Below are 13,122 nucleotides of genomic sequence, written 5' to 3'. Positions count from 1 at the left end.
TAAGCAACTGAAATGGGGCTAGTGTGGTTGAGGGACTAAAAGTTTTCTCTAGTTATTTCATTTAAACTTCAACAGCCACACGTGGCCAGTGGCTGCCCGGGTGGATGGTGCAGATGGAAGGCATTGGGAAACATGGGGCTCTGGGGGTACCCCAATGACTGGGGTGCTGCTGGCATTTACCAGACGGGCAGAGATGCTCACTGCCTGCGATGTGCTGGACGGCACGCACGGAGGAGACCGGCCGTCCTGCGGCGGGGCTCCCAGGGGACCTGCCCGAAGTCCAGCCCCATCCGCTGACTGAAGGCGAAAGGGAGGCTCGTGGGACACGTGGCCGTGCGTGGGGGAAACCCAGGCACAAGGCACCCCCTGAGCTGTTGGCAGGGCCTGAGTCGGCAGCTAGTCCCTGGGCTTCCAGTCCCGGCCTGAGAAGGTAGGGGAGCTGTCTGCAGTGAGCCCCTGTCACTGCGGTCTCAGGCCTCGGTGTTCTTTGGAGCCCCCTTCCCAAGGGGAGACCACACCGGAACCCTCACGCCACGGCTGTGCGAGCCTGGTCCTCACCCTCCCTGTGACGGAGGGGGCGGGGGACAACCGGGACACGGAGGGCCTGCTTGGCCCCTGTCTTTGTTGGACCAGGCCCAGACCCCAGGCTGGTCCCCTTGGGGTCCCCTGAGCTGCACAGCAGGGGGACAACCACCAGTGCTCGGGACGGGGGAGCCCCCCTCCCTCAGAGGAAGACGACTCCAGTTCAAGGCCTGGAGTTAGGGACAAAGGTGTTTCCAGGAAAGCTCCCCAGTGCCTCCTCACGGATCCCAGGAAAGGGGGGGGGGGGCGGGCATCGGCTGCCAAGCACAAAGTGGTTTTTTCTGCTCACCCTCTCTGCTTCCTGAGCCAGGTCCAAAATTGATTAAAACTAAGTAAAAAGCGCTGCCCAGGGAATGACAAAATTGCTAAAATTCTCTTTTCTTCCCTCATTCTATTGTTCTCTCTCCATCTGGTGCTCCAGAGATCAGCTAAAGTCACTGGTTACTGTGGAAACCGCCCCCCACCGTACCCCCTGCGCCCGCTGCAGTCGCCTGCCTGCCCCCAGGCCCAAGGGCTCTCTCAGCGGCTGGGCCCTGTCCGGCTGCAGTCTCCCCCACCGGCACCCCCAGACACACCTGCCTGCTGGGGCCCGGGGCCCAGGCCCCTTGCAAAACAAGAGGGAGGAAGACCGTTTCCCAAACTTGCCTCAAACTCTGACTTGGCCCCAAAGTCTAAGCAAAGTGCGCAGAGAAAGTGAAGAAGCACAGGGAGGCGGAAACAGGGTGAGTGGGGGAGGCCGGGGCCGTGGTCCCCAAGAGTGAGCAAGTAACACAGTCAGAGCTATAGGCGGCTGGGGTGGAGGGAGGGAGGGAGGGAGGGAGGGCGAGAGTGCGACGCGGCCCTGCTGCCTGGTGCCGGCCCACAGCCAGGAGGGGAGGCCCGCCTGCTGTCCCTTCCTCTGGTACCCCCTCCCGCCCTCTGCCAGCAGGGCTCTCTCTGCCTCCCTGGCACAGAGCAGCGGAGGGGGCTGGCTCCAGCCCCTGCTCGGAGCCATTGTTTTTCTTCTCAACACCCCCAAGTTCAAGTTCATCTGGGTGTTACATCATGTCTGGTTGCTCCTGGAAACCAGACGGGTCAGACGTGACTCTGGGGAAAGGGGGTGGGAAGCTGGAGGGGGTTGAAGTTCCCCTCCCCTCCCCTCCTTGCCACTAGGGAGCTCTGAAGTTTGAAGTTTGACAAAGTTTTTTGGCTTTTTTTTTTTTTTTTTTTTTGAGGGAGGGAAAGGAAAAGGGAAAAAAAAAAAAACAAAAAGAAAAAAACAAAACCTCAAACCACACACACAAAACTTCCATCCACCAACTTTCTCTGGACTCAGGCCTCAGAGCAGTAAAGGAGCAGGAGCCAAAAGAGGTGGCCCTGGGGCCCTGGGCTGAGGTGGATTTCCTGGGTCTGAGAAAGCCTCCAAGGCCTTGGGCTCACAGGGTGATGTTTTTGTAAACCGTGAAAAAGAGAAAGATATTTGCATGTTCTTTTCCGAGAAGCCCCGCGCTGTAAAAGCTGCCTCTGCCCGGCGCCTGAGGTGGGTCCTCCCTGCACCCCGGGGCCCTGGGCTCCGTGGGCTATTCCCAGCCTCTTGGGGACAGGCACAGGGAGGAGGGGGCCCACGTGCGTGTGTGTGCACAGATGCCTGTACAAAGCCGGATCCAGGAGATTCCAGCAGGAGGGCTGGAGGTTTCCTTGTGAGGACTGGGGACAGACGGGGAGCTGGACTGGAGGCTCCGGCAGCCCAGCCTCCCCTCTAACGGGATTCATGGGGACTTGAGGGAGGGGCCTCCAGGGTGGCAACAGGCCCTGCCCTACCCTGGGTGCCAGAGTCTCTGGGCACGCAGCCCACCAGGACAGCTCCGTCCCTCCTCCACCCCTCGCCCAGCCCACCCAAAGCCAAGGAAGAAAGGAGGGCTGGGGGCCAGGGCTTCCAGCTGGAGCGGGAGGAGAGCAACAGGCAGACGCTGTCCTCTTCCTGACGGGGCCTCGGGCTCCCACCAGGCCTGGCCCAGAGCGCCTCTAGCCTCAGGTCTTTGGCCGCCTTCCCCAGGGCCGGGGCTGTCAGAGCTAATTATCCAATTAGCTGATTAGCCAGAGGACCTGGGGGCTGCCTGGGGAGGCAGGCTCAGCTGGGCGCGCAGAAGCCCGGGCCCTCCAGCCCTGCCCTGGCCCTTTCTCCCGGATTGGCCCCAAGGAACCGGCCTCTTCCCCAGATGCCCCCGCCGCTGCCTGTGCGGCGCCCCCCCCCCCTCCCCTGCCCCTTGCCCACATCCACAGCGTGGGTGGGGCCTCCTACCTGAGACTGCTGTGGGATGTTCAGAAAGTTGCCGTCCCGGGGTCCGATGCTGACAAACCGGTTGGCAGAGGAGGCGCCTGTCGTTGCGAATGCTGTGGGGAGCAGGGAAGAGAGGGAGAGACCCCGTGAGGCCTTGGGGCCTGCCCGGGCACTGCCCTTTGGGGCTGCTGAGAGAGGGAGAGACTGGATTAGACCATGTTGCCAGGGCTTAGGCTGGCAGTGGGAAGGACAGGCCGGAGGGGTCCCATCATCCTCTCACTGACCAGGAGCACACTCCGTCCCCCACCCCTAGCACCCCGCCTCAGCCAGGCGTCCTCTTTCCTGGCCCAGGGTGAGGGAGGGGCCCTGGAGGCTTCAGCCGAGGTCCCACAGACCCTGTTCTGTTCCCTAGCCAGGCACCGAGCAGGACTGAGGACAGCCTTCACGGAGGCAAGGCACCCTTGCTTTCCCACTGACCCTCCCGGGTCCGGAAAGAGGGAGCCTGGGAGGGCGGGAGGGTGGGAGCTCTGGCGGGCCGGCCCCACCCTGCTCAGGGAAGGGCGGCTCAGCCAGGCCACCTCTCCAGCCAGGTCAGCTAGGTGGGTGCTGCACCGCTCAACCCCACTGGGCAGTCCCAAGGATGGGGCCGATGGCTCAGGGAATTTGAAGGGGCCCAACAGAGGGCTGCGCGGGGTGGGACAGGGTCAGAGAGAGGAGCCGGCTGCCAGCTCGGGCCCAAAGGTGGCAAGGCTCAGGCCCAGCAGACGCTCTCGTCCTCTGATGGATGAGCCGGGCCCTGTGGTTCCCAGGGCCTGAGGTGGGCCAAGGCACCAGAGGAGGAGGACGCTGGAGGGCCTGGCAGAACCCTCGGGCTTCGGTGCCCCGGGGTGGTTGTTCTGGAGCCTGAGGGGGCAGATGGGCAGCCAAACGGCCCCGAGCTCTTCTCAGGTTTTCCGGCTGGAGCCCCATGGGAGGGAATGGGTCCTGCACCCCCAGTAGAGAAGATGTCCCCAGAAGGGACAAGGAGTGTCACAGGCTGCCGGGGATCCCCCCCCCCCGCCCCCACACACCCTCCCCACCAGACACACTCCAGGGACTGCGTGCTCACCAGATTCTGTCCAGGGTGCCCCCCCCCCCCACCGCCACCCTGCAGCCTGGCGCCTCCTCCCCCCACCCTGCCCACCTCCAATGACCATGACCATGACTTCGTGTCTTATGGCGGATGCAGATGGGAAGATGGCATGAAGAGGATGGAAGGGGGAAAAGAACTCAAACCATGAGAAAGAAGGCAACAGAGAGCGCGAGACGGAGAAAAGTGAGATGGGCCGCCCCTCCCACTGCTGACCAGGAAGTCCTGCCAGCCCCCAGGGCGCCCAAAGTGCTGCCCCCCCCGCTGCCCGAAGACGGCACGCTGCCCACCCTCCACCTCTCCTGTCCTTCACGCGTCGGGTCTACCTTGGGCCTCCCAACTCAGATTTTCTTTTCCCTTTGACAAAATTTGTCATTGGTTAAAAGAGAGAGACAGAGAGAGAGAGATGAAGGAAGCCAAGGCCCAGAGCCCGCCCTTGTCCTCGGAACATTCAACCTGGGGAAGGGACAGGGATGGGAAGGGGGGAGGAAAAAAAGGAGGAACAACGAGAAACCAAATGTGAGATTGAAGGGGAGGAGGTCAGGGGCTGGCCTGCTGTACCGTCAGAGGCCCACGGGCCCCCCGAGTGGAGGTGAGGGCTCAAGGCCAAAAGGGGATGGTGGTGGCGTCGCCTTGTGGTCACATTTAATTTTTTTTTTTTTTTTTTTTTTTTTTTTTTTGGTGTAGCGGGGCACAACGAAACAACAAAAATCAAAAAACGAAAAACAAAAAAAAACGAAAAATGAAAAAAAAACAGCAATCAGGCATGAAGATGGCATGGCTGCGCCTCCCACCCCCCTCCCACCCTGGCCAGCACCCCTGGCCTGCGTGCCCCACTGTGCTCCCCCTCCCGCCCCCGGGAGGGGCCTGGGCCGGGGGGAGGGGGGGGGCGCGCCCCGGCTGGGAGCCGCGGGGGGGCAGGGGGGGGCTTGTGGGGTGCTGGCTGGTGCAACTGAGGCCCAGGAGGCCGCGACTGGGGGGGCTCAGCTCTGCTCTTGTCCGGGTGGGAGGCTCCATGGCGCTCTGGGTTGGGGTGCTTTGGCGGTGGGCGGGGCGGGGGTTTTTCTTTTTGCAGTGGAGACTGTTTGCATGGGCCAGGGATGCTGGGCGTTGTGGTTTCGGTTTCATCGTCCACTTACAAGGTGATGGAGGAGTCAAGGCGGCGCCGTCTGGGGCAGTGCTGGTGGATTTGGAATCAGGCATAGGAAGGGGCACAGGTCTGGCCACTGGAGGCGGCGGCGGTAGCAAAAATGACCCCGGGACTTTGCCCTGGCCGCTACCGTTGGGCTGCGAACAACATAAATAGAGTGACGCATGAAGGCACATCACACACAGACACACGCTCCCCTGCGCGGCCACGCCAGCTCGCTCCTGAGAGCGGGCGCTCCCGGTAGAAGATGCAGGATGGGGTCCTCTCCTCCGGGGCACAGGGTGGGTGAGGGTGTGAGGCTTCTATTTGGTCTCTCAGGTGTTTCTCTCTTTTTTTTTTTTTTTTTTTTTTTTTTGTGGTCCTCTTTTGAAGTTGAGGGAGGGACGAAAGGGGGCGTCCGACGAGCGGTCTGTTATTTCTCAGGGAACATGTTTTAGGTACTAAAACACGTCACCTAGCCATATAAGCAGCTGCGCCTAGAACTCTCACGCTCTTGAAGACCTTCTCCCTCAGCAGGTAAGATGCGCCAGCTCGCCCCCACCCCACACACACTGTCCCCGGAACACACACGCATGCCTCCCTCTGTGGGCCCCCGGGGTGAGGCCGGCTGACCCAGCCAAGAACTACAGGCCCTCCAGCGTCCATCCCACATCGCGGCCTGGGGAGATGCTGGGCGCTGGGGGGCTCGCCCTTGGCTCCGGCAGCCTGAGGATCCCGGGGTGCCGGCCTCTTCTCTACAGAACGGCCCGAGAGGAGCATCCGTCGCTGCTCAGGTTCCCACGAGGCTCTTTGAGAGGACTTCCGTGTCCAGTGCCCTCGGAAGCCTGGGCTGCCCGCTCACCAGGTCCACTCCTTGTCTCTCTTCCCTCTCTGGCGCCTCAGAGTCAAGTTTCCTCCCCAGACCTGGACGTGGCCTTGGGTGCGTCAGCCTCTGGGATTCAGGGGCGCGAAGGCACCACAGGGAGGGGCGGAGCACAGCTTCCCTGGAGAGGCCTCCCTGGAGCTCCGCACACGCATCTCCCAGCATCTCCCACCGCTCCGGGCGGCGCTCTCAACCACCACCTACTACTCCCTGGGCTGGGCCAGACCTCTGGGTCCTGAACGGGCCCCTGTCCCGAGGGGCGATGTTCTGCCACCCAGCCACCAGGATGTGAGACCTTGGGGGCTTCCTGTGCTCCTTCTTCTGCTGGTGGGCGGAGCCTGTGGAGTCCACTCCCTTGATGTCTCCAGCCAGCCCCACTTCTATCCTCCCTGGTTTCACCCGGACTAGGACAATGAGACTCCCAAGGGGTCGCCCCTATGCCAACGGTGTACTCGTCAGCCCAGGGTCTCGGCCTAGCTCTGTACGAGGCACTTGACTCACGTCGCGTCCAATCCTCAGACCCAGTAAGGCAGCACTTTTTGCTTGGGGCAGGGACGGTGCGGTGGATTCTGCCCCGGCAGGGGACACTGGCAATGTCTGGAGACATTCTGGGTGGCAAAACTTGGGGAGGGGGGTGCTGCTGGCATCTGGGGGCCGGGGCTGCTCCTACACACCCTGCGGCCCACGAGATGGCCCCCAGGACAAAGGCGCAACGATCCAATCCTTAATAGTGTCACGGGTGGGAATCCCTGATGCAAGGGGAGCTCCATTCTCCCCCCTTTCACAACTGGGGAAACTGAGGCTCTGTGCAGCTAAGCGGTTTCTCCAAAGTCACCCAGCTGTAACTGGTGAGGCCTGAAACTCACAACCGTGTCTGTCTGATTCTAGGGATCCTATAGATTCTTTCCAGCAGGCTCATCCCAACCCTCTTCTCCAAATCCAAAGGTTCTCAGGCTTCTCCCCTTCCTTTCCACAGCTCTGACCGCGTGTAACACAAAATACAAGCTCCCCAGTTGGGCATTCAAGGCCCATGTGGTGGAGCCCAAATGGGGGGTCTCCACCATTCATGCCCCTATACTCCCTTCCCGCCAAGTACGTCCCACTGCCGACCACCTGGGGTTTCCGGAACACAGCCTGAGCAGGAGTTGCACACGCGCTCCCTGCAGAACGTCCTGTCTACAACACCCCTTCCCACGCCCTTCAAGGCCTGCCCAGAAAACACCGTCCCCGACGTGGGGCCAGCCAGATACCCTAAGCCACCATCCATTTCTCTCTGCCCCTGTTTTCTTTTTTCTTTTTTTTTTTAAATTTTTTAATGTTTATTTATTTTTGAGACAGAGAGAGACAGAGCATGAATGGGGGAGGGGCAGAGAGAGAGGGAGACACAGAATCGGAAACAGCCTCCAGGCTCTGAGCCATCAGCCCAGAGCCCGACGCGGGGCTCGAACTCACGGACCGCGAGATCGTGACCTGAGCCGAAGTCGGACGCTTAACCGACTGAGCCACCCGGGCGCCCCTGCCCCTGTTTTCTAAGATGCTCTTGACCTCCACCGGAGCCTTTGAAGTAGGCTGCCTCCCAGGCTCCCCAACAAGCCTGCGGACTACCACCTCTGCGTGGCCCATGCGGCACCTGTCGAGTCCCACTGACTGAGTTGAATCCACTCGTCCATCCGGCCGCACTTTAAACCGTCGAGCCCCATGGCTGACTCGTGCAGGCCACACCCTTCTGAACTCTGGCTGTTGTACCCACTACCCTTCACCTCTGATGACCGACACCAAGGTCTAACACCATCCCTCCGTATGGTTCCCTTGACTTCATCTTTCCTGCGCGCTCAGAGGCCCCTGACCAAAGCAAGCCGGGGCTGCTGGTCCCTGTTTGTGTCCTGGGCTGGAGACCCTTTGTGCCAGGTGTCATTTCAGAAACAGGCAAAAGCGCAGGCCAGAGGGCAGGGGTCTCCAGCCCTACAGGGGTGAGGCTGAAATGCACACGGCATCTGCCTTTCCCCATTTCTACAGCCTATCTTGTGCCTATCCAACATCAGGGCAGGAAACAGACAATCGCAACAGATCACAGCCTCACTCCTTCAGGCCAGGTCATCCTGAGCTTGGGCCCCCAAGGAGCTGGGACACGTGGCCTTCCAGGCAGCCCTTGCTCCCATAGGGTGGCCCGCGCCTCCTCCTAATCCTCAGACCCTGTCTCCCCTCAGGAGGATCTAAATCGTTAATCGCACTTGATAAAGCCAATCCCAGCCCCATAGGGCCGGACGTTGAAAACCGCTGATGTACGACATTTAGTTTCTGGAAGCTACTTCCAAGCAGGCTAGGATGTCTCAGCTCTGATTGGGGTACAAGTTGAGGTTTTAAAATCGCAAGGTCTTGTGATTTTGTGGTGCCTGAAAACCTCAGGAGTTAAAAGCTAGAAGGAACCTGGAGGCTGGGATAGCTCTTCATTCTCCTCTGACAGGTGAAGACGCAGGCCTGGCTGCTCGGGCGCTGCTGGATGAGGCCGAGCTACGACCAGTCTTCCCGCCTCCCAGACTCACGCCATCCCATCAGGCCCTGTGACCTCTCCATCGCGGTCGCTTCGTCGTCTCTTCTCCGCCAGAAAATACAGCGAACCAGGCATCCTCCTTCTGCCCTTTGCGTCTCCTCCGAGCGGTGTCGCCACTTGGCCTTGGCCGTCAGTGATTGGGCGCTTCTCAATTAGGGGCTCGCGCTGTGGTCCGAGGATGAACACAGGGGTGCCTGGAACCCTTCTGCAAACGGTTAACATTTCTGGGTGCGTGTATTTTTCTGCAAAGATGGTCTGTAACTCCAGATTCTCAAAGAGGTGAGGCACTTACTCCTTCAGGCTGTAGATCGGTGAGTCTCAAAGCGGGGTCGCCCGACCAGAAGCAGCATCCCTGGGGAACTTGGGGAGAAGTGCGGATTCTTGGCCCCACCCTGGACCTGCTGAATCGGGATCAGGCGAGGCCCAGGTAGCTGTGTGTTAGTGGGCCCTAGAGGTGAGTCTCTTGCATGCTAAGACAGAACTATTGCTCTGGAGGTAGCCACGGAACAAGTGCAGCCTGCTACTGCCACTCCCTGTCACCAGGTCAGCTGCGGAGTCTGGGGCCTCTGGCTCTGTCCTCCTCCATAGCCTGGTGACGTCTCTAGCCTCCTCTCAGAAGCTGAGCCCCATGGAGCAGGCTCACTGAAGACAACCCTCCTCCCTACCGCCCCCCCCCCAAACCCCGGCTCTTGGCACAACGGGCCACAGGAGGAAACCCAGAGAGACTCCCCAGCCGGGCTAGCCTCTCTGTTTAACCAGGGTGACTGTTGGCCCTCCTGTCTGCAGTGTTTTATCCACGGAGCAAGCATCTGCCTTGAGAGGAAAACTTCTGGACCCAGTGAGCGCTTAATCTTGAATGGTCAAGTCAAGGGAGAGGCTCAGGACCCAGCCAGGATCAGGATGCTTAAAGATGACTGACCCATATTCTCGAAGGTCCTGTGGGTTTAGGTTTGGCTCTCTGGGCTAAAATGGTCCTTCAGGTCAGTCTCATTTTGATTCCAAACCCCAGCTGCCTCTGTGGGCGAGAAGGCAGGCAAGGTGGAGCTTCTGGCCTCTCTGATCCATAATCCAGACCCCAGGCCTCTTGGACACTGGGACATGGGCCGGCGGCTCCCGCAGACTCGGCTGGCATCTCTGAAGGAGGTGTCGTAGCTGTCGGGGGTCATGGCCACCTCTCCCTCCATGCCCCTGAAAGTGGACAGAGCTTGTCCAGAGACGTGGGTAAGGCTCCGAATGTGCTAAGGAGCTACAGAGCCAGCAAGAGAAGACCTCACAGGGAAAAGGGGAAAAGGGAACAAGGAAAGCAGAAGGAGGGAGAACAGGAGACGGAAGAGGACTGGCTTCCGTTCTGGACAGCGAGAGCGAGGAGGCCGAGCTGTAGCCCTGCCCCAAATCAATACACCAGCACTTAGAAAATGCCCACTCTGCACAGGGTGCCCCGAGGCAGTACTGGGCTGAGTCGCCAAGAGCCGCCCACGGCTCTCCCCGGGCTGCCCCTGGCACGGGCTTCCGAACGCCTTTCCCCACCACGGCCCTTTGAGCATCCCCCCCCCCACCCCACCCGACCTCTCACAGCAGGTTTCCAGCCTGGACCAGTGGCAGGGAGAGGAACTGGGCCCTCTCACAGCGCAGTGTGCTGCTGGGGCTCTAGAACCTTCGCAGAGGTCTAGAGACCACCCGTGTCCCAAGCCAGAGTGGTCTCCCAGGGACTAAGGCAGAACCACTGTCCCACTGAAGGGTCACCTGTGGCCCAGCACTGTCTGGAATAAGCCCTTTGCCGAGTGGCCTTTGTTTCTGCTGGTCAGCGACTGGGCCCTGGGGCTTGCCGACGGACAAGGGCAGTGGGGCGGCAGAGCTCCATGGGGGAACCAGTGTCTCTTCTAGGCTGAGGAGCGCAAGGGCTTCGCTCCAGAACAGCGACTGGCCTGGGAAACTCTTGTTAAGAGTTCTGCCAACAGGAGACTCCGAACAGCTCCCGTGGCAGGGGGCCTTTCCTCTACTCAGGCCTTCTCACCAGGAAACAACGATGCCCCTGGGGCCCACTGAAGTCTGGAGACATCCTGGTCATCGGGGCTGGGAGGGGGTGATGCTGCTGGCATTGAGTGGGTAGGGGCCACAGAGGACACAGCTCCACAGAACAGAGAATGAACAGCCCCAAATGCTAACAGTGCCGAGGCCGGGAAACGTTGGTCTAGAACCTACCAAATCCCTGTAGCCCTGAGGTTTTGAGAGGGGTGTTAGGAGGCAAGGAGCCCAGGTCGGGTCGGATAGATCACGGATACACTCCTACCGGGGGAACAGAGACCAGGGGCGGGGCAAGGAGCCCGAGCAAGGTGGGCCCAGCCACTGCCCCGCCCTTCTCTAGACCGTGACAGACAGACCCCGGCATCATACACAGACCCCTACCCCCAGATCCAGGAGATCGAGGCGTCTGGCGTTACTGGCTGTCTGCTGCTCCAGCCCCAGGAGGGCTCCTGGCTTCTGGACCCTCTCCCTGTGAGCCCCGAGACAGACGGACAGATGCAGAGATGAGCTGTGGCGGGGCTCCTGGGGCCCTCGGGACTCACCTGTCCGGTAGCCTGGCCCGAGCCGTCCGAGCACACAAACTGCACAAACTCCTTCAGCGAGTCCTGCCCGTGGTGGTGGTGGTAGCGGATGGTCGGGTGCGTGAAATACGGGCTCGACTGCTGGATGATGGACGTGGAGGGGAAGTGCAGCGCTGATGCTGTGGCCCGAGGGCTCCCTGCGTGTACATGAGCGGGAAGAAAAGGGCATCAGGGCCTAGGAGGCGGGTGGGGGGCCACGATGGGCGACAGCGGGGGGCGGGGGCCGCTGGTCAGACAGAGAGCACTGAGGAGCCAGAGGAAAGGGGAGAATGGGGTAGGAGCAGGGTGAGGAGAGTGAGAGACTCAAGGCAGCGCCTACTAACTCAGCAACCGGGGTGAGGAACATTTTTTTCAACGTTCTCCGTCTTCTTTATTTACGTAATCTCTGCACCCAGCGCGGGGCTTGAACCCATGACCCCAGGATCGAGAGTCGCAGCTCTACTGACTGAGCCAGCCAGGTGCCCCGAGGTAAGTAACGTTTCCTTTCTAACTGGAGAGAGAGCGTGCCTGCTTTTCCAAGCACGACTGAGGGAGGTGCAGAGGGAGAGAGAGAATCCTAAGCAGACCCCGGGCTCAGCGCAGAGCCCGGGACCCTGGGATCACGACCTGAGCGGGCATCACGAGGCGGGAGGCTCAACCGACCGGGCCACCCAGGCGCCCATGAGGTAACTAACATTTCAATGCAATATTTTTAAAAAGTCAAATTGGCAAACTAGGGCCAGTCAGCCAGCTGCCTGTCTTCGTAAATATTGATTCGAACCAGGGCTGGAGTTAGAGCGACACGAACAAAGCAGGACCGTGCAAGTACAGGGCCAGCCCCGTCTTTTGTTGAGAACGTTGATATCTGTTCGTCGCGTGTTTTTCGCACTGGTTCTAATTTTTAAAAATACGACGCTACGTTATCGTGTGTCTCGACGGCTAGGGTTTCGGCTCCTCGTGACGTCCTGCATCCTGGTGAATGCCGCACTGGCTTCACCCCGGCCCAGGGCCCAGGTGGGAGCCTGGATGAGGGACAGAGGAGGCCAACAGCTCCTGGTCTCCGGGTAGAGACGGGGCCCCTTGCCTGTGTAGGATGAGCCCTGGACACGCATACCCACCCCCCGCCCCCCCCCCCCCCCACCCCCCGCCCCTGCATACAAATGACCGTGCATCTGGCCGAGGCGCCCAGGCCACGTTCTGGAGCGCTCAGCCCCACCGTCCTCGCACACGCGTCCTCCCTACATACAACTCCCACCCCAGCGCAGGCCCCGGCTCTTCCCTGAGCCGAGTCCTCCCCCTCCAGTCTGTTTCCAATCAGCTCGCTCTTGCTCTCGGTTTCATTAGGGGGCTGAGGAAACTTGGCTTCTCTCTGGAGTTCATAAAAGCGGAGCCGAGCTGGGCCTGCCGCCCTCCCGCTGCCTGCACAGAGGGCCTGGGGTCCCCGCCCCCACCTTGCGGCCACCACACCCTGCCCCAGCGCAGGCTGCCTCTGGGCTCTCAGCCAGGAGGCCCTGAGGAGGAAGCCGGGAGGGTGAACCTCACTCTTCTCTGCATCCTACAGAAGGGCCCACAAGACGGCGGGCGGGTGGGCGGGCGGACACGGGGCAGGGTCCTCTTTCTGCCAGAAAGTTACCAAGGGGGTGGGGGGCAAATGAGGGAGTGGCTAGGGTGAGGACTCAGCTCCCACAACTCCCTGCCTGATTCCATCCCCTCGGGAACACTGAGGTGTTCCCCCCGCCCCCACCGAGCCCCCTCTCCCAAGACTGAAGCGAGACAGCCCCCCACAGCAGTGGGCCTGTTCCTCTCCCTGGAAGACAACCCAGGAGCCAGCATTCATCCCCTGTGGCCCAGCCCTTCGCTTTCGGGAAAGGGCAGGGAGGGCCTCAGAAGGGAGCCTGGCTTCCCGCGAGTGCTCCTGTCAATCTGTGCCCCCACACCGTCCTGGGCTGGTGCCGGGGACACCGGACCCCCGACCCCGGGCAAAAGCGGGACGGAGGGAGGAG

General features: G+C 60.9%; 1 protein-coding gene across 8 annotated transcripts in view; it reads right to left on the bottom strand.

The window, feature by feature from the left end:
* NFIX (nuclear factor I X) overlaps window positions 1-13,122 on the bottom strand; it is a 99,244-nt gene that overhangs the window by 5,866 nt on the left and 80,256 nt on the right. For 4 of the 8 annotated variants that reach the window (XM_047826448.1, XM_047826466.1, XM_047826504.1 and 1 more), the window contains 3 exons: window positions 11,102-11,277; window positions 5,111-5,258; window positions 2,864-2,955 (listed from right to left, as the gene is read on the bottom strand). In XM_047826448.1, coding sequence (XP_047682404.1) covers window positions 2,864-2,955; window positions 5,111-5,258; window positions 11,102-11,277 — 416 coding nt within the window. The remainder of the gene's footprint in view (window positions 1-2,863; window positions 2,956-5,110; window positions 5,259-11,101; window positions 11,278-13,122) is intronic. The other 4 variants (XM_047826469.1, XM_047826476.1, XM_047826485.1 and 1 more) reach the window with 1 other exon arrangement.

Source organism: Prionailurus viverrinus, chromosome A2 (assembly GCF_022837055.1).
Source record: "Prionailurus viverrinus isolate Anna chromosome A2, UM_Priviv_1.0, whole genome shotgun sequence".
NCBI lineage: Eukaryota > Metazoa > Chordata > Mammalia > Carnivora > Felidae > Prionailurus > Prionailurus viverrinus.
The sequence above is the reverse complement of the archived record's forward strand: the minus strand, read 5'-3'. Positions and strand labels throughout refer to the sequence as shown.